This window comes from Budorcas taxicolor, chromosome 5 (assembly GCF_023091745.1).
Source record: "Budorcas taxicolor isolate Tak-1 chromosome 5, Takin1.1, whole genome shotgun sequence".
Classification (NCBI taxonomy): domain Eukaryota; kingdom Metazoa; phylum Chordata; class Mammalia; order Artiodactyla; family Bovidae; genus Budorcas; species Budorcas taxicolor.
The window spans coordinates 146,143,165-146,165,233 of NC_068914.1; the positions used below are offsets into that span (position 1 = coordinate 146,143,165).

At 43.2% G+C, this 22,069-nt stretch overlaps 1 protein-coding gene across 1 annotated transcript in view; it reads right to left on the reverse strand.

The window, feature by feature from the left end:
• Positions 1 to 11,584, reverse strand: part of LOC128048720 (antigen WC1.1-like) — a 54,775-nt gene extending 43,191 nt beyond the window's left edge. Inside the window, exons 1-2 of the mRNA XM_052641147.1 lie at positions 11,512 to 11,584; positions 820 to 1,140 (exon numbers count right to left, since the gene is read on the reverse strand). Of these exons, the coding sequence (XP_052497107.1) occupies positions 820 to 1,140; positions 11,512 to 11,584 (394 nt within the window). The remainder of the gene's footprint in view (positions 1 to 819; positions 1,141 to 11,511) is intronic.
• Positions 11,585 to 22,069: the final 10,485 nt, after the last annotated feature.

Sequence of the window (22,069 nt, forward strand, 5' to 3'; positions counted from 1 at the left end):
AACCACAAATCAAAAATCTACAGTATATATTCACACAATAAAGAAAAAGGAATTCAAACATAGCATTAAAGATAGCCATCAAATCATGAGAAGAGAACCAAAGAGGAAGGGAAGAAAAACAGACCTACCAAAAAAATATAAAGCAATTAACAGAGTGTGAGTAAGAACATACATTTCCATAATTACCTTAAATGTAAACTGATTCAGTGCTCTAACCCAAAGACAGAGACTGGCTGGATGAAAATGAAGACAAAACATATATATATATATATATGTCCATGGGTCCTCACACTCCATTTGGGGGGCACCACTGCTTGCATCAGGGTGTTCTACAGGCATCTCCCCCAAGTACCCACCGACTGATACTCTGTCTCTGTAGGATCTGTGAGTATAATAAACCCACACCTCTCCTTACCTGCACCTCTCCTATATCTCCTCTTAGAGCTGCACTTGTCTGACCATCCCATGAAAAAAATACAAAAAACTACGATGGTACTACGACTATATTAACCTAATTAATGTAGGTTCAACCAGGCAGTTGTACATGTATGAAACATTTGATCTCACCTCACTGCCTCCTGTGACACATCACACAGACTGGAAGGGCACAGTGCACACTGGATCTGGAGCCTTTACTGTCCATTGCCAAGAAAGCCCTTCTGCTCCCTTGAACACCTAATGGTCTAGGAATAACTGTATGACTGAAATCTTCACTCAAGTATGTACTAAAGTCTGTGATCCATATTCTTATAGTTAGGCTGGGAATGAGACTGAGGCTTTTCCTGCTGGAGATCCCCTCCCAGACCAGACAAGCCTTACCTGAGCAGACTACACCAGCATCCTGGTCATGGGAAAGGCCCTCAGGACGATAGTCTTTAACAGCACTATAAGTACATTCCGTGATAGCTGACTCTGTCCCTCTGCAGTAAATAGCATAAAACCAAATGGGGCCAACTGCTGATCCAAAGTGAACTCTTTGGAAAGCATCAACAGCAGCTCCACAACCCAGCTGTCTACACACCACAGCGGCCTCTTCTAAGCCCCACTTGTAACTATTCACTGTGCCCCATTCTCCTTGGTGCTTCACTTCCACTCTCCCCTCACAGCGGCGACCTCCATCCTTCAGCCTCAGCTCCAGATCTGCAAGAGAGACACAGACACAGATGCAGGACAGATTTTAGTACACCATGCAGTAGTGTACTGGCAAGTAATAAAAAATGAGCACTCTGATCTCTGAAAAAAATTCCCTGTGTACAGCATTTGTTGACTTCTGTGGTAAATATATTCCCCCCATGGCCAACTCTAAGCTCCCAATGTGCCATTACTGAACCCAGAGTTGGAAGGGAGGCACCAGGTGTTTCTCACAAGCCTGTAGAACCAGCTCCAGGGACACCACTGAGGACAGGCCTCCAGAGACTCTGGATGCTGCCCTCCCTGTAGATGTGCCCAAGGCTACTAGGGCCCAGCTTCCCTGTCTCAGTTACAGCTCATGGCCAAGGATCCAGAGAGGAATCTTCCCTCTCCTTCCCTGTCCATAGGGAGCATCTCATCCAGCTCAGGAACAGAGGGCTGGGGTAACAGGCTCTAAAGTGTTCCAATATTTTCTGTTGCCTGGTATCCACATCCTTGTGTAATCCCCACACTCAAATGTACTTAGTAACGTGCATGTAACAAATGGAATTTGGCAAAAGTGATGAGATGACACTTATGAGATTAGATTTCAGTTCAACAATACACCAAAGTCTCCATGCTGCTAACAATCAGGTAAGTACATGGGCGATATTCTCCCCTGATTGAACCTTCAGATAATTGCATCCTTGTGAGACATCATGAATCCGAGGATCCAGGTAAGCCATGTCAATTCTTGACCCACAAGGGGCGTTCCTAATATGGTGGAGGAATAGGACTGGGAGACCACTTTTTCCCCCACAAATTCGTCAAAAGAACATTTAAATGCTGAGTAAATTCCACAAAACAACTTCTGAATGCCGGCAGAGGACATCAGGCACCCAGAAAAGCAGCCCATTGTCTTCGAAAGGAGGTAGGAAAAAGTATAAAAGACAAAACAAAAGAGGTAGGGACGGAGCTCCGTCCCAGGAAGGGAGTCTTTAAGAGAGAAGTTTCCAAACACCGGGAAACACTCTCACTGCCGAGTCTGTGGTGAGCCTTGGAAGCACAGAGGGCAACGTAACAGGGAGGAAAAATAAATAAATAATTAAACCCCACAGATTACAAGCCCAACGGTAACTCCCCCAGTGGAGAAGCAGGGCAGACGCCTGCACCCACCACTAGCAAGCAGGGGCTGGGCAGGGAGGCGCTGGCTGCATCACTTAGAGTAAGGACTGGGCCTGAATGCCCCTAGGGCAATCTGACCGAACTAACTTGGGCTAGCGAACCAGACTGTGGGATAGCTACCAGTGCGAAAAGCCCAAAGACACCACCAGGCCCGTGCACAGAACAAAGGCCTGAACAGAACTAGCCGGCTGCAGACCATCCCCCTTCGGTGACAGGCAGCCAGAGCCGGAAGGGGGCAATCGCAGCCCCAGAGAGACATTATCTACCAAACTGCAAGCAGGCTTCTTCACTAACTAAGACTTCTAGGGGTTCTGGACAATCAACATCCGCCTGAGAAGGTGCACCGGTTGTACACCCAGAAAACCAAGCAGCAGGGACGGGGGAGGCAATAAGTCACAGCAACTGCGCTCACCAAACACCTCATCACCTAAGCTGCTAGAACCTGGGAAGGGCACAAAACGCAGGCCCAACCAAGTCTGCGCCTCTGAGGACTACCTGAGTGCCTGAACCTGAGAGGCTTAGACCTGGGAGGTGCATGCAGCCCAGGGCCAGCCTCAGACTGTTCCTGGTGGAGCAACCTAGAGCCTGAATAGTGTGGGCAGGGAGGGTACATGCGCCGTGAGCAGGGGCAGGCCCAGGGTGGCTGAGGCACTGCGAACACACACCAGTGTTATTTGTTTGCAGCGTCCCTCCCTCCCCACAGTGCAACTGAACATGTGAGCCTAAAAAACGTGTCCACCACCGCCCCCTTGTGTCAGGGCGGAAATCAGACACTGAAGAGATCAGCAAACAAGAGAAGCTAAAACAGAGGGAATCGCCTTGGAAGTGACAGGTGCAATAGACTAAAGCCCTGTTGTAGTACCGACTACATAGGAAGGGACCTATAGAGCTTGAGAAATATAAGCCAGACCAAGGAACTATCCAAAAATGAACTGACCCCACAATACCCACAACAACACCAGAGAAAAATCCTAGATATATTTTTACTATTTTTACGGTCATTCTTTTTTTTTTAATTAAAAAAAAATTTTAAGTCCTCTATTACTCCTTTAATTTTCACTTTTATAACCTACTATTACTTTGAAAATCAAAAAGAAGACCTTATTTTTTAAAAGCAAACTTCATATGTATATATATTTTATAATTTTTGTGACTTTTTTTCTGTTTCTTTTTTTTTTTTTCTTTTCTTTAATATTGTATTTTTGAAATTCCAAACTCTACTCTAGATTTTTAATCTTGGCTTTTTGGTATTTGTTATCAATTTTGTACTTTTAAGAATCCAATCTTCAGTTTCCATTTTTACTTGGGAGGGAGATTACGGGCTCGACTGCTCTCTCCCCCTTTGGTCTCTCCTTTTTCTCCACCAGGTCGCCTGTGTCTCCTCCCTACCACCTCTCTTCTCTACCCAATTCTGTGAATTTCTATGTGTTCCAGACAGTGGAAAACACTTAGGGAACTGATTACCGGCTAGATCTGTCTCTCTCCTTTTGATTCCCCCCTTTTATCCTCCTGGCCAGCTCTGTCTCCTTCCTCCCTCTTCTCTTCTCTGTATAACTCCATGAACATCTCTGAGCAGTCCAGTTGTGGAGTGCACATAAGGAAGTGACTACTGGATAGCTTGCTCTCTCCTCTATTGATTCCACCTCATCTCATTTGGGTCACCTCTAACTCCCTCCTCCCTCTTCTCCATGAAACTCTGTGAACCTCTCTGGGTGTCCCTCACTGTGGAGAACCTTTTCATCTTTAACCTAAATGTTTTATCAATGGTGCTGTATAGAAGGAGAAGTCTTGAGACTACTGTAAAGATAAGCCTGAAAACCAGAAGCAGGAGGCTTAAGTCCAAACCCTGAGAACACCAGAGAACCCCTGACTCCCGGGAACATTAATCGATAGGAGCTCATCAAATGCATCCATACCTACACTGAAACCAAGCACGACCGAAGGGCCAACAAATTCCAGAGCAAGACATATCATGCTAATTCTCCAGCAACACAGGAATACAGCCCTGAGCTTCAATATACAGGCTGCCCAAAGTTACTCCAAAACCATTGACATCTCATAACTCATTACTGGACACTTCATTGCACTCCAGAGAGAAGAAATTCAGCTCCACCCATCAGAACACTGACACAAGCTTCCCTAACCAAGAAACCTTGACAAGCCACCTGTACAACCCCACCCACAGTGAGGAAACTCCACAATAAAGAGAACTCCACAAACTGCCAGAATACAGAAAGGACACCCCAAACTCAGCAATATAAACAAGATGAAGAGACAGAGGACTGCCCAGCAGGTAAAGGAACAGGATAAATGCCCACCAAACCAAACAAAACAGGAAGAGACAGGGAATCTACCTGATAAAGAATTCCAAATGATGACAGTGAAAATGATCCAAAATCTTGAAATCAAAATGGAATCACAGATAAATAGCTTGGAGACAAGGATTGAGAAGATGCAAGAAAGGTTTGACAAGGACCTAGAAGAAATAAAAAAGAGTCAATATATAATGAATAATGCAATAAAAGAGACCAAAAACACTCTGGAGGCAACAAATAGTAGAATAACAGAGGCAGAAGATAGGATTAGTGAATTAGAAGATAGAATGGTAGAAATAAATGAATCAGAGAGAAAAAAGAAAAACGAATTAAAAGAAATGAGGACAATCTCAGAGACCTCCAGGACAGTGTTAAACACCTCAGCATTCGAATCATAGGATTCCCAGAAGGAGAAGACAAAAAGAGAGACCATGAGAAAATACTTGAGGAGATAATAGTTGAAAACTTCCCTAAAATGGGGAAGGAAATAATCACCCAAGTCCAAGAAACCCAGAGAGTCCCAAACAGGATAAACCCAAGGCGAAACACCCCAAGACACATATTAATCCAATTAACAAAGATCAAACACAAAGAACAAATATTAAAAGCAGCAAGGGAAAAACAACAAATAACACAAGGGGATTCCCATAAGGATAACAGCTGATCTTTCAATAGAAACTCTTCAAGCCAGGAGGGAATGGCAAGACATGCTTAAAGTGATGAAAGAAAATAATCTACAGCCCAGATTACTGTACAAAGCAAGGATCTCATTCAGATACGAAGGAGAAATCAAAAGCTTTACAGACAAGCAAAAGCTGAGAGAATGCAGCACCACCAAACCAGCTCTCCAACAAATGCTAAAGGATCTTCTCTAGACAAGAAACACAAAAAGGGTGTATAAACCCGAACCCAAACCAATAAAGTAAATGGCAATGGGATCATACTTATCAATAATTACCTTAAACGTAAATGGGTTGAATGCACCAACCAAAAGGCAAAGACTGATTGAATGGATACAAAAACAAGACCCCTATATATGTTGTCTTCAAGAGGCCCATCTCAAAGCAGGGGGACGCATACAGACTGAAAGTGAAGGGCTGGAAAAAGATTTTCCATGCAAATAGAGACCAAAAGATAGCAGGACTGGCAATACTCATATCCGATAAAATAGACTTTAAAACAAAGGCTGTGAAAAGAGACACAGAAGGCCACTACATAATGATCAAAGGATCAATCCAAGAAGAAGATATAACAATAATGAATATATATGCATCCAACACAGGAGCACCGCAATATGTAAGACAAATGCTAACAAATATGAAAGGGGAAATTAACAATAACACAATAATAGTGAGAGAATTTAATACCCCACTCACACCTATGGATAGAAAATTAACAAGGAAACACAAACTTTAAACAATACAACAGACCAGTTAGACCTATCTATAGGACATTTCACCCCAAAACAATGAATTTCACCTTTTTCTCAAGCGTACACGGAATCTTCTCCAGGATAGATCACATCCCAGGCCGTAAATCTAGCCTTGGTAAATTCAAAAAAATTGAAATCATTCCAAGCATCTTTTCTGACCACAATGCAGTAAGATTAGATCTCAATTACAGGAGAAAAATTATTAAAATTCTTGACCCAGAGAAAGTGTGAGATACCTGGTGTTTGCTGACTTAAGTTGCCAAGTTCAGCGCTAATTGGTTGCACAACAACACATAACTAATGCAGGGCTTCCCTCCAGAGTCAGAAGACAGTGAGTGAACAAGCTGGAGGTGTATATGTGAGCCTTCACTGCTTCATCCAGACGAGACTTCTTCCTGTGTGACCAGGTCTGCTGCCTGGTCCCACCTGGAACTGGGACCCAAACCACCTCTCTCTATCACATCAGGTCTCACCCAGTGTCCCAGGCTCCTGCCTGCCTGTCAGGAACTGAGAAGTGAGTTCCCTGAGACCTTGATCAGCTCCACTAGCTTTAAATTCAGGTCAGGAAATGAGAATCTTTTTATAATCTAACAAGACGTCGTCCTTGGGGCACCCTTAATGCCGCTCAGGTCTCTGCCCCACCCCATGTGCTCTCACTCTGGAAACCAAAGTGGTGCATCACAGAGGGAACACCTGGGGAAATGCTGCACTGGAGAAGACCCTGGTGGACAGTCAGACCAGGCAGGCAGCCACCCAAAAGCCAGAGTGGCTGGTTAAAAACAGAAATTACTTATCTTATCCCAGTTGTGGAGGCTGGTAAGTCCGAGACCAACGTGCTGGCAAGGCCGTGTTCATTCTGAGCCCTCTGCTCTTGGCTTGTAGCCATGGCTCCCTCACTGTGTGCTTCCCTGGCCTTTCCTCGGGACAGATGGACAGGGAGAGGGGGAGGGGGATCTGTCTCATCCTCTTTTTATAAAGTCACCTATTGAATTAGGGCCACATCCTTATGACCTTATTTAACCTTGGTGTTAGTGGTTTAGTCGCTAAATTGTGTCCAACTCTTGAGACGTCATAGACTGTAGTCTGCCAGGATCCTCCATCCTTGGGATTTCCCAAGCAAGAATACTAGAGTAGGTTGCCATTTCCTTCTCCAGGGGATCTTCCTGACCCAGGGATCAAACTTGCCTCTCCTGCATTGGCAAGAGGATTCTTTACCACTGAGCCACCAGGGAAGCCTATTTAACCTCAATTACTTCCTAAAGACCCTGTCTCCAGTGCAGTCACACTAGGGGCTAGGATTCAACATATTAATTATGGAGGGACACAGTTTAGTCCACAGACCCAGGGAGGTCCATTCTAGGAAGGAAATATAGATACTTGAGGGGAGGTAAAGGAAACAGTAGAAGTAGGGAGACATCCTATTACTCAGATTTTTTAGAATTCAGACACTGATATAAGAGTAAAGGATTTGAATAGGATCCTGAAAGCACACAGAAGCTATTTTTATTAATACTAAATGATTAAAATTTTATTAATGATAAAATTATCTATGGAGAGGCAGGTCTATTTTAAGTACTATAAATACAGAAAATAATAAGACAATGTCTTTGCCTACATGGAGCTTTTATCTAGTTTATGACACAAACACATAGGTGATTTCATTACTGTGAAGAGTTCTAGGAGATTTTCTCGGTAATGTGGGCTTTCTTATTGAGGCTATCTCTTCTGCTGAAAAAGTAGAATTAATTTACTAAAAATTATCTAAAAGCATTAAAGACCTGATAAAATAGGAGGAGAAAATAGGTCCAAATCTGAAGGGAGCTTGTAAATTCATTGAGTTTCAAGCAGATAGAAAACATTAAAAAAAAAAAAAAAAACCTAACCAGAAATTCTGGAGCTGAATAATACAATGAGTGAACTGAAGAATTCAATACAGAGCATCAAAAACAGATCTGACTATCAGATAGAGAAGGAGAAATATCATATGATATCCCTTATATATGAATCCAAAAACAAAAATTTTAATGGACTTATTTACAAAACAGAAAGAAACTCACAGATTAGAGAACTTAACTTATGGTTGCCAAGGGAAAAGAATGAAAGGAAGCGATATGCAAGGAATTTGGGACCAACTCCTACTCACTGCTATATTTAAAATGGATAATCAATAAGGGCCTACTGAACAGCACAGGGAACTCTACTGAATGTTATATGGCAGCCTGGATGGGAGGGGAGTGTGTGGGAGCCTGGATACACACATATATATGTATGGCTGAGTTTCTTTGCTGTTCACCAGAAGCTATCACAATATTGTTAACTGGCTATACGCCAATATGAAACAGAAAGTTAAAAAATGCAGACTTGACCAAGCAGAAGACTCAATGAGCTAAAAAAAAGATCGTTGAAATTATCCAATCAGAGGAGAAAAATAATGCAAAAGAAAAAATAAAACCTACAGGAATTATGGATGCCATTAGGAGAAACAAGGTATCCAAGATGCCTGCTCAGTTGTGTCTGACTCTTTGCAACCACATGGACTGTAGCCACCCAGGCTCCTCTGTCCATGGGATTCTCCAGGCCAGAATATTGGAGTGGGTTGCCATGCCCTTCTCCATGTGATCGTCCTGACCCAGGGATTGAACCCATGACTTTTACATCTCCTGAATTGGCAGGTGGCTTCTTTACCACTAACACCACCTGGAAAGGCCAATGCTCAGGTTCTAATTTTACCTGTGCTACTTACTCAAATCTTATCTGTCTTATTTAGGCAAGTGATTTAACTTTGCTTTGCCTCAGTTTCCTGATCTGTTTTTTAGAGATAAATGTACCTTGCCTTGTAGGACTGTTGTGCACTCAAATTCATATACGTAACAGCTAGTGGAGGTGATGGAATTCCAGCTGAGCTATTTCAAGTCCTAAAAGATGATGCTGTGAAAGTGCTGCACTCAATATGCCAGCAAATTTGGAAAACCCAGTAGTGGCCACAGGACTGGAAAAGTTCAGTTTTAATTCTAATCCCAAATAAAGGCAATGCCAAAGAGCATTCAAACTACCAAACAGTTGCACTCATCTCACACACTAGCAGAGTAATGCTCAAAATTATCCAAGCCAGGCTTCAACAGTACATGAATCGTGAACTTCCAGAACTTCAAGCTGGATTTAGAAAAGGTAAAGGAAACAGAGATCAAATTGCCAAAATTCACTGGATCATCAAAAAAGCAATAGAGTTCCAGAAAAACATCTGCTTCATTGACTACACCAAAGCTTTTGACTGTGTGGATCACAACAAACTGTGGGAAATTCTTAAAGAGAGAGGAACACCAGACTACCTTACCTGCTTCCTGAGAAATTTGTATGCAGGTCAGGAAACAACAGTTAGAACTGAACATGGAACAAAGGACTGGTTCCACATTGGGGAAGAAGTATGTCAAGGCTGTTTATTGCCACCCTTATTTAACTTATATGCAGAGTACATCATGAGAAATGCCAGGCTTAATGGAGCACAAGCTGGAATCAAGATTGCCAGGAGAAGTATCAATAACTTCAGAAATGCTGATGACACCACCTTTATGGCAGAAAGTGAAGAAGAACTAAAGAGCCTCTTGATGAAAATGAAAGAGGAGAGTGAAAAAGTTGGCTTAAAGCTCAGCATTCAAAAAACTAAGAGATGGCATCTGGTCCCATCACTTCATGGCAAATAGATAGGAAAACAATGGGAACAGTGGCTGACTTTATTTTGGGGGGCTCGAAAATCACTGCAGATGGTGACTGCAGCCATGAAATTAAAAGACACTTGCTCCTTGAAAGTAAAGCTATGAACAACCTAGACAGCATATTAATAAGCAGAGACATTACTTTGCCAACAAAGGTCCATCTAGTCAAGGCTATAGTTTTCCCAGTAATCATGTATGGATGTGAGAATTGGACCATAAAGAAAGCTGAACACTGGAGAATTGATGAATTTGGACTGTGGTGTTGGAGAAGACTCTTGAGAGTCCCTTGGATGGCAAGGAGATCAAATCAGTCTATCCTAAAGGAAATCTGTCCTGAATATTCATTGGAAGGACTGATGCTGAAGCTCCAATACTTTGGCCACCTAATGGGAAGAACTGACTCATTTGAAAAGACCCTGATACTGGGAAAGAATAAAGGCAGGAGACGAAGGGGATGCCAGAGGATGAGATGGTTGGATGGCATCACCGACTCGATGGGCATGAGTTTGAGCAAGTTCCAGGAGTTGGTGATGGATAGGGAAGCCTGGTGTGCTGCAGTCTGGGCATGCTTTGTGTCCACAAAGAGGTGGACACAACTGAGTGACTGAACTGAACTGGCATAGTAGTCACAGTCATTGTATAGAGAGCTCCAATATAAATCATGCCAAAATGACAAATATCACAGTTTAAAAAGCACAATGTCATGAGCAAGCAATGAAGGAGGAAATGAAGCAATAAATTAGTTAATATATGTTAGTTTTTGCCTATGAAACTGGGTAAGATTTTAAAGCTTGGTAAAAAGCAAATGTTGGTGAGGGTAAGTGGAAACTAATATTCTCACACAATACTAGTGGAAATGAAACTCAGTGCAAACATTTCAAAAGGCACTTTATCTCTATGTACCAAAAGCCTTAAAGATACTCACAGGCCATGAAACAACAGTTCCACCCAGAAAACATTAGAGAAATAATCATGAATGGTCCTTACATTTAAATACAGAAAGGCTCAGACCAACTTTTCTCATAATAGCAGAAATGTTGAAAACTACCAAATGCCTGAAGAAATAAAATTTATATTTTAAAGCAGGATAAGAAATATGGGAGGCTGGAGGATGGGAGAGAGGACCCAGAGAGAGGCAGGCAGGCAGGTACACAATAATCTCTGATCTGGTTACATGCAGCAGACATGACACCCAGCCCTGTGGGGACCCTGAGTGCCTCACAGACCATCACACTCAGTCCCTGCTCAGCAGTCCCATTCCTCTCACACAGGCAGACTCCACACCCTCATACAGCCTCATACATCCACAGACACCCTCACATGCACCCTCACACACACACACACAAGCACAGAGCCTACAGGAGCACAGACACAAGAAACACGGGGACCCAGGGGCAGTGCTCACACACCAGGCACATGGAGCATGTGGGAACAGCCCAGAGTCCCAGCTGCGGTCAGTCGCTGGACCTTCCACACACGGGGAGCCACTGGGACTCCTAGAAACTCCCCAAGAACAAGGGAGACAGTGGAGGGGACTCAGGCTGACCCAGCTCAGTCCAGACCAAGCCTCACTGCTCTGCAAAATCTGCTGCTATGACCAGTGTAGCCCGCACAGGAGACGGACCAGTATTCACAGTCAGTGTGGTTCTTTTTTGGTCAAAAACACTGAGGCTCGGCTCCAGAACTCCAGACACCTTTCCCTTCACCAAGGCATACACTGCCTGGTGTGGACCCAGGACAGAGGGGCAGCTCTTACCTTGACCACCCACCATGGTGCCGAGGAGGAGGACACAGAGTCCCTGCAGGGAGAGGTGTCTGCCCAGAGCCATCCTGACCCCACGTCCTCAAGGTCACAGTCCCAGCTGCAGGATCAGCCTGTGAGGAGCATCAGGGTGTCAACCGGGGTCTATATAGACCACCCCTTACACCCTCCCTCCTGAGAGCCAATAGCGACACCTCTCACCATTTCAGGCACTATCGGAGGCTGCATCTGCAAACTTTCTGCAGCTCAGACACCAATGAGCTTCTGAATCTTCAACATCTCCTTATATGAGCAACACGGTCCTTTGACCTCCTGCTTCCGTGGTCCTGAGAGCCGGGCTCCATGACTGAGGCTGGTGTAGAAAAGTTGCATGAAAAACCATGAGTAACAGTTTCTCATCTGATCACCCTGACCAATACCATAGACTGTGAAATTTGTCAGGGTCCGAGGAGGGGATCTCTTAGCCCGTGGAGAATTTCTCTGGTGGAATCAAGCATTGATCTTCCTTGGGACTGAGCTCAGGGACAAGGAAGAGAACTACAAGAAAGCTTGAAATACAAGAATATTTATCAGGCTAGCAGAAAGTGAAGACCAGGAGCAGAGGAATTCATAAGTGACCACGGTGTGAGTGAGGTGGGATCCATCATGTTGAGGGGATGAGTTTGCTGGTCTTTTCCCCCCTTCTCAGAAGGATCTGGAGCCTCGATACTGGGGCACGTGCGTGCATTCTCAGTTGTGTCTGACTCTTTGCAATCCCATAGGCTGTAGCCCTACCAGGCTCCTCTGTCCACAGGATTTCCCAGGCAAGAATACTGGAGTGGGTTGCCATTTTCTTCTCTGAGGGATCTTTCTGACTCAGGGATTGAACCCGCGTCTCCTGTGTCTCCTGCATTGGCAGGCAGGTTCTTTACTGCTGAGCCACCTGGGAAGCCCTATGAGGGATTTTCAGAAACACTAACTCCCTTCCCCTTTATTGCATTTCAGTTTATGTGAAATATCCCTTTCAGCTAGTCACCAAATAATGCTTCATGAGAGAAAGAGATTACTGTTATAGGAAACAAAGAGAAAGTAGGAGTCATCATTCAACTTGAGCCTGCCAAATAGGATTTGGGCATCTCTAGAATAAACCATGTAGTTTAGAAAGACTTAGGTTTCCTAAACTTCATGGTTTCCCCCTTTGCATATTGACAGTTTGGTTTGATAAGATTCATTATATTATAAGCCATTACTAAAGAAGATGCAAAATATAATTTAAAGGAACTTCCCCAGACGGAAGAATAAATAGAAAGTATTCTGCTACATGATAGCTGCAGGCAAGGGGTCAAAGAAGAGGCCTGTGAAGCAGAAAAGAGAAGGGGTTCATGCTGCCTGAAACTATCAGTGATCCCACCTCCTTCACTCTACATTTAACAGGAAAAGCGGCAACAAGAATGGAAGCCCGGGTGGATGAGGAGACAGATCAAAGCAGAAGGGGCTGAGGTTCAGGGTGGCCATTGCTGCCTTGCTCTGTTTCCACTGATCAGAAGAAGCTCCCAGACGGCAACCAGAAAGTACTCCTGGGGTGAGTAGAGACTGAGGAGGACAGTAAGGGGATACGAGATGGTGACAGAACCCAAGGCCACTAAGATGCTACCCCCCATGCCTCATGCCTTCTCAGCTAAAGATGCCCATGGTGCACCCCTGTGGTCCACGCTAGCCCACACTGAGGCCCCCTCACCCGTCTGACTCTCATCATTTCAGCAGAGATGGGGGAAAGACACATCTGTGACACACACTTCAGAGTCCCCACGAGAGCTCAGAGATGGATGGCTCCATGCACCCCACACACATACACCTTAAGGTCTCAGTGAAGGCAACCCTGAGGGCAGCTGAGGGCCAGTCCACAGCCCTGTCACATCCCCGACCAGATGGAACCCTCGTCCTGGTCAGCAGACATAGCTTCTCTGTCCTGTCATGCCCGTCCTTCCTACTTGAGACTCAGGTAAATGAAAAGGGAGAAAAGTCAACTGAACACATTTATTTCTCTCTCTCTATTTAAATGTGCTAATGTTTTATTTTACAACAGTCACTTACTTGTTCTGTGTTCCTCTCACTTCCAAGCCCCCATCTGTACATGAACTCCATCTCCTTCTGTATGTTTGACACATTAGTGATAATCACTGATTATAAATGTCAGAACCAGAATATAAACTCAGGCGCTGGAGTAGGACCAGGATCTGCTCAATCACTTAAGAGTCGATGCTCTACTCCCGCTGGGACCCAGAGTCATCATTCCTTACCCAGTTATGGACTCCACAGCATCACCAGAATCCATGAGGCAGACACTTAGAGCACAGGACATGCTTCCTGGGGTCCACTCATCCCTCCCACAGGATGACACAGGGATGCGTTTAGTGAACCAAGTACATACGGTCCTACCTTGGAATTGAGATCTCACAGATAAGACACTGTTAGGGGCTCCAGACTCTATTATAGGGAGGGGTGGGCTGGAAAGGAGGGGCTAACTCAAGGCTAGTATAGGGTCCCCAGCACCCACTACCCCAGAGCTGGGAGTGCAGAGTCAACATGAACCAACTCACCCTCTGATGAAGGTATGTCTTCTCTGACACATAAGAAAATCTGTGTCCAATCTCATCCAAGATTTGAAGGAGGAAAGCTTTAGGGAGGACACCAACCAACTTTGTCCACAATAAACTTGAGAGAGTGCAGTGCAGGGGTCAGGAGAACAGACTTAGGAGCCAGTCTGCCCTGTCGTGACTCAGAGCTCAGCCACGCACCACATGTGTGACCTTGTACAGGGTCCTGACACTCTCTGTGTACTGGCTTAGTCTGTAAGAGGAGAGTCATGTTTGTGCCTAGATGACAGAGTTTTGGTTAGAATTAAATGAGCTGGCATTAGCAAGAGATGTAACCTTTAGTTATTAGTGGTACATAGTAGTGATAGAGAAGCAATATTAGGGCCCCTCTCTCCATCCCATCCCAGGACTCACAGAACTCTAGAACAGGAATTAAATTCTGTTATCTGGAGCCTTGACTGGAGCTGTCAAAACTCTCCCAGAGTTTTGACATGCTGTGATGGTGATTGGTGCCAGAGTTGTGAGTCTTCCACACATCACTCCTTCTCTCTGCCCCCATTCTACTGCTCATGAACTTTGACCCTACCAACCGTGAATCTCATGAATTAAGTCGTTTACTTGCTAATTTCACTTTATAAATGGACTTGGTAAAAGTTTTGTGTCTAATTCACCTCCTTATCCCCAAAGCCTGCTAATAAAAAATCCTAAATGATGTCTCTTGTATATCTGAATGAATGAGTGTCAGCCAGGTATTTTACACAAATCATTTCAATCAAATGAAATCTTTTGAGAAATAATTTAACTTGTTGTGAGGACTTAAGAGCACAATGCAAGTTGTGTCAATTTTTGTAATGATATTTCAATATGATTAAATGGTATAAGCTACATTTGGTTCACTTCAACACTTTGCTGCAATGAATGCAGTAAATTGCAATACCAGAAACAAGGCTAGCCCCACTCCAAGAGCAGTGCTGAGAGAGCCAGTTCTAAACACGTTTAAAAAAGCTGCAAGTGTCTTTGTATATCTGAAGATAAAGAAGATAAACCACAGCACCCTGACAGGTGAAGGCCATGAAGCCTCCTGTTCTTGTCTTAATCAGATATAGCCAAGTGGTCAGGATGTTTATGTATTTATCATTTAGCACATTTTCAATTCAAACCACACATAACTGTAACAGGAAGAATTTTTTTTTCTAAAAATTTTATTTTAACAGCTTCCATATTGAATCAGAAGTGCAGAAGCAAAGAGCAGGAAGAATCCTTTTCTTTAACTTAGACTGTTTACCTGGTCTTATGATAAACAATACAATCTGTAGCATTATTATTCCCAAATCACCACGAGAAAATAGAGGTTTCAGAGGTTCAGTCATCTCTTTGCCAGGAAAGTTAATAATTAAACCTGCTTGCTTGAGGAACATTTCCTCAGGACTAATCAGACAGACTGACTAAAACACAAAATATATTAAAATTAAAATAGTGGTACACAGTTTAAAAGGAAATAATTTATTGAGTTGTTACACCAAAGCTATGGAGATCTGCATCACCATCCATGTTCCTTGCATGGATGGATGGACCAGGGTTTGTAAAGCCTCCTTTACCAAAGACCGCTTCATCACAAGGGCATAAAAGAAGGAGCAAAGTCATGAGCTGGTGATGTTCAGCCCATCATTTTTCTTCAGCCCTTTATGGTCTATAACCAGTAATATCGAACGAAGAGTATAGCTCTGGATTGGCCTCATTCATTCCTCCATAGTGCAGCATCAGATACCCAGAGACCAGAAACGATCAAAGCTTTAAATCAAAGACAATCAGATTCTAAGTGGAAAGCAAGCAAACCAAGGACCCTTCCCCGCTGCTGTTGGAAACAAAGAAGCCCTCCCACCCCAGACACCATCTCTGGGAGGAGAGAAAAGAAGATACCTCCTTAAATAGAGGAAAACCAGTCTCAGCATGGAGCTTGAACTAGAAATGACAAGACAATTATTACAGTGAACCCAAGCTAAGTTGAGGGATAAATTTTAAATGGGAGAGTCTGTGTTAATGTTATGGAACTTTCAATCCACACAAACACACCTTGCTAGTGCACAAGATGAAATCAGTTATAATAATAGAGAATATTACATTTATGTATATTTGAATTCTAGAGGACACATTTTTGAGCCTACTACAAAAAGAAAATTGATAAATCTTCTCTTGTTTTTAAATGCATAGAGTTTTCACCTCTGAGAATTCTTTCTAATTCCTCCAGCTCAAACTTACTGCTGCATCTATTTAATCTATATAAACTTTCTTGTATATACTATATGGTGTCCAAAGTGCAGGCTTCTGGAGAGCAAGTATTGTGTCTTATTCTTCAGTGTCTCTTTAAGGTCAAGTAAAAACACATAGAAAGAGCTTAACAAATATCGGCTAACTAAAGAAGTGAATTCATGGGCAAATGCTGAAAATCACCCTGCAGTTAGTGATACTGAGTGGAGAAGGGAGGTGGGGGCAGGGGAGATACAAATCTAACTAATCCCACTTGGCACAGACTGAGGTGGAGTAAGGAGTCAGAGACACACAAGCCAAAGGATAAAAATAGGAAATGTCTTCAAGTCCCACTCAGGGAGGGTAGGATCACATTCAATCTCTGCACAAAGCTGTACCTCAGAAGCTTCTCCAAGGTGAGAAAACCTGACAGCACTGCTCTCAGGAGTTCCACTGAAGGATGTCGATAGACAGTGATGCTCATCAAACAGCTGTATTTCCAGTCCTCAGTGACTCATTCTGGGCAATGAAACGTGGGTGGTGTCACCTCTGAGTAGAGGCATGAAAAGCCCAAGTGTGATTCTCTAGTCTCTTTCTTTTCTGCCCCAGAAGCTGTATGTTCCAGAGGTTGCACATGGAAGAGTCTCACTGACCACTAACAACTGTAGGTTGTGATGAGTGTGTGTGTGTCTGTATATGAGTGTGTGTGTGTCTGTATATGAGTGTGTGTGTATGTGTGCATTTGTGTGTGTGTGTGTGTGTGTGTGTGTGAGATTTGGGAGTCACTTTTTCCAGCAGCAGAGCAGAGTCTCTTCTGATGGATACAAAGGAGAAAGAAGACTTGAAAAGAAGACAGAATCTGTCACATGAAGCAGGTACTTTCCTGGATCTCCTCTTCCTTCTGTGTCTTCATCCCAAACTGCTCCCTCTGATCCCACCTTGCTTCCTCTGTTGGGCTTGGTTCTCAGTCACCATTTCTGATTGACCAACAACTAGACCTAAGTCCTGTTTAAGAGCACCTCCCCTGGTGCATCTCCTGTTCCCTTTACATCACTCTGTGCTGACAGTCAGGCTGTCTCCCAAATTTGTCTCAGCATTTTGACCCTCATCCTTAAACAGCTCTCATTTCCTCTGAGTTGGTCTGTCCATCATCTCTGATCTTATTTTCACCTTCCACCAATCCTGTACTAATGAGAGGGTAGCATGCGCTTTCTAAGTCCCCTGTTTCTCCTTGATTTCCTGAAGAAATCTGATTGTGCATTTACTGCTCCATGTATGTAATTAACTTCTTCCCCTTTCAGTTCAGTTTAGTCGATCAGTAGTGTCCGACTTTTTCTGACCCCGTGGACTGCAGCACGCCAGGCTTCCCTGTATCACCAACTCCTGGAGCTTGCTGAACTCATGGCCATTGACTCAGTGATGCAATCCAAACAGCTCATCCTCTGTCGTCCCCTTCTCCTCCTGCCTTCAATCTTTCCCAGCATCAGGGTCTTTTCCAATGAGCCAGTTCTTTGCATCAGGTGGCCAAGGTATTGGAGTTTCAGCTTCAGCATCAGTCCTTCCAAAAAATACTCAGGACTGATTTCCTTCAGGATTGACTGATTGGATCTGCTTTCAGTCCAAGTGACTCTCAAGATTCTTCTCCAACACCACAGTTGAAAAGCATCAATTTTTCAGTGCTAAACTTTCTTTATGGTCCTGCTCTCACATCCATATATGACTACTGGAAAAAACATAGCTTTGACTAGATGAACCTTTGTTGGCAAAGTAATGTCTCTGCTTTTTAATATGCTGTCTAAGTTGGTCATAACTTTTCTTCCAAGAAGCAAGCTTCTTTTAGTTTCATGGCTGAAGTCACCATCTACAGTGATTTTGGAGCCCAAAAAATAAAGCCTCTCACTGTTTCCATAGTTTCTCCATCTATTTGCCATGTAGTCATGTGACCAGATGTGGTGATCTTCATTTTTTGAATGTTGAGTTTAAAGCCTGCTTTTTCACTCTCCTCTTTCACTTTCATCAAGAGGCTCTTTAGTTCCTCTTCACTTTCTGCCACAAGGGTGGTGGCAGAGGTTATTGATATCTAAGATTATTGATATTTCTCCCAGCAATCTTGATTCCAGCTTGTGGTTCATCCAACCCAGCATTTCGCATGATGTATTCTGCATATAAATTAAATAAGCAGGATGACAATAAACAGCCTTGACGTACTCCTTTCCCAATTTGGAACCAGTCCTTTGTTCCATGTCTGGTTTTAACTGTTGCTTCTTGACCTGCATACAGATTTCTCAGGAGGCAGCTAAGGTGGTCTGGTATTCCCATCTTTGAAGAATTTTCCACAGAAAGAATTCTTCACATTTGAGTAAGAAATAATTTTGCTAATTTTCTTTTCCTCAACTCAAGAACATGGCACATTCAAAACCTATATCCTTGTGAGCACAGCCCTAGGGCCTGCCTTGGAACGTGGGAGGAGTTGGTGCAAGGAGAGTCTGTGAAGGTGAGGCTTCATTACCTTCATGATTAATCCACCTCTGCTCAGAATTGATGTAATTACCAACTCCAGAGCTATTGAGTTCCTGCAGGTGGTCATTCTTAAGCCACTTAAACTCAAGATTAGTGCTACTGGGATGGCACTCAGAGTTCAAAGGCTGGGTGGTTGCTCAGACTTGAACTTTATGACCTGATGCTCTATTGCACGTGGAGCTTTGATGGAGCTGAGTCCAGCCTGCATATCAGCCTAAGAACACTGGAAATATAGCAAGATGTGTTCCTCCTTTAACATCTAAAAGTCTGTGAACAGATTCTCTTTTCCTTATCATTGATTTCTTCCCCATCTGGGCATGCTACCCAAGGCTCCTGCAAGCTGCAAGTATCTGCTGAGGCCCTGCCAAGGCCCAGGATTGGAGTGAGGCCTGTACCTGAGTATAAGTTCTGTATTTCCACTCTCTATAACTTAACAGATGCTGAGATAATATTATTGAGTGATTGAATTAGACCCCACTAGACATTCAAGAGAACTTATCTTAAATATAGAGAACTGTTTTTGAGGAGGTCACTTAGCTAACTGACATTTTTGTTTTAAAGGCAAATGTTTTCAGCAATTAACAGGGCAAATTTTTATTTTCAGAGGGAGCTTATCACCAACAGACATGTCACGACAAATACTGCAAATCTCTATCTCTAAGGATACACAAGACAAACCACAACATACTAACCTGTGGCCTCTTATTAAGTCTTAATCAGACCCAACGGAGGAGACAAGGTATTCATATGATTTATCATTTGGCAGTTTTTCAATTGAAACCTCACAGCGATATCACAGGAAGAAAGTTTGCAATTAAAAAGTACAGCTGCACTGTCTGTATGACATAAGGAAGGAGATTAGCTGCAGAAAGAGTTCTTTTGTTTAAAAAAAAAAAAGCAGACTAATTCTTCTTTCACTTTGTGAAAGGAGAGTCCTCTGGGGCTGATCCTGAAGGATGCTGTAGAGACCAGGACAACACAACTGTTCTGCACAACAGTTAGAACTGGGAGCTAATAACTTTGGATAATGGTGTGCTCTGACTTCTTTCTTTTTACTTTTTGTGACTCTACTATAGGTTTTTACATTTTTGTTGCTGTGAGGCTCACGTATAACATGTTACAGACACAATAGTCTGATAAATTAATTTCAATCACATAAAAAAGCTATACCTTTTTATCCCCTTACACTTTCTGTTTTTGATGTCAGAATTTGCCTCTCTTTATATTGTATATCCACTAACAAAAAACTTTTCTTTATGGTTATTTTAATACTTCCTTTAGACTACAGTTAACTGGTTAGCACATTTAGAGTATTCTGAGTTGTATTACACTACCGGAGCCAGCGTGAGGAACTCCGCCCATGGCAAAGGTCATGAGGAAGGAGGCTCAGCATATGCAAAGGCGGGATCAAGCCTCAGGAGACCCCCTATTCCCGAGCATCTACCCCCAAAACCAGAGTCTGCCTACTTTACTGCTTCATGCTCTCACCTACACCTCTGACTTTACGGGGCGGGGGGTGGGGGTGCTGTCCCCCACCACCTCTCTCGGAGAAGGAGTTAACTTACAGCTCCAAGAGTGTTTCAACTTACAAACTCCTCTGAAAGTTCTGTAGCTTGCCTGACAGGTTCGTCCAGCCACATGTGATTGTTCACAGCCTCCCAACCATGAGAAGCACGAGATGTTTTAAACTTTCTAACTACAGACTCTTTTGAGAAGTTAGAAAATTATTAGTATAATATTAGTGGTGAAGGGTTTTCATTTGTTGGGCCAATATTTGCTGCCAAGTCTCCATATTCCCTGCTCTTATACACATAAATGAATATAACTAGCATAATGGAGAAATAGGTATTAAACTTTTATATTAATCATGTTAAACTTTAGGCTAACTAAATTCCTTTCTTAATTGTAACCCACTGCACCTTCACCCTATAGGAATGCAACTTTATCTGGTGCCTGGTTTAAGAAAATTCACCCCTGGAAGAATAAGTTTTCTGGTTGACTGACCGTATTCAGAAAGAAAGGGCCATAAAATGTTAGTTCTCTTGGCCAGAAGATGATGTAAATCCCTTAAGACCTTTATATACATCTGCCTAAAGCACCTGATTTTGATAAGGGTCAGGTCTGCTGACCCCACGTGACTCTGTATTCATCCCTATGTATAACAAAAAGTATATAAGTGGACCTGAAAAATAAAGAAACGGATCAGTTCCTGGAAAGACTGGTTTCCCTCGTGTGGTCTTTTTTCCTTCTCTTCTTTTCGGGTTGAATTCCCATCTGGAGAGTGGAGGCTCACCATGTCTACTTACTTGCCCTTGCTTCTAAGAACCACGTGGGAGGGAGCCCAAGGCGGGGCACTCTCCGCTATTCAAGCAGATGCCTGTGGCCTACGTAGATAGTGCAAACTCCTTGTCTTGGAGTTTTATTGGTTTTCCACGTAAACCAAGTTATTCAGCCCCTTTTCTCCACTAATTTTCCTACTACACTATCCTTTTCTAATCTCTCTTTATAGCTGCAATTAAATAAGTTCTTTCTTAGGACACCGACTCTGTCCCCCCTTCGAATTCCCTGGATCCACCAGGGCTGGACCCCGGCATTACACATTTACATTTACAAGTCCATTGTGTATTTTGTGGGCTTCCCTGATTGCTCAGTTGGTAAAGAAACCACCTGCAATGCAAGAGACCCTGGTTCATTTCCTGGGTCGGGAAAGATCCTTTGGAGAAGGGATATGCTACCCACTCCAGCCTTCTTGGGCTTCCCTTGTGGCTCAGCTGGTAAAGAATCTGCCTACAATGTGGGAGACCTGGGTTCGATCCCTGGCTTGGGAAGATCCCCTGGAGAAGGGAAAGTCTACCCACTCCAGTATTCTGGCCTGGAGAATTGCATAGACAGTCCAGGGGATCGCAGAGTTGGACACCACTGAACGACTTTCACTGTATATTTTGTATATTAGAGTATTCTGAATTGGATTACATACTTACATCTACAAATCTGTTATATCTTCTTTCATATGATAATTAGTATCCTTCATTTACCTTGAAGAACTCCCTTCAGTAATCTTGTAAGACAAACCTGTGTTGGTGAACTTCCTCAACTGTTGTTTGTTTGAGAAAGTCTTTGTATCATCTTCATTTCTGAAAGACAACTTTCCTGAGAAAAATATTCTTGGTTGGCAGGTTTTTGCTTTCATCACTTTGAATATATCATCC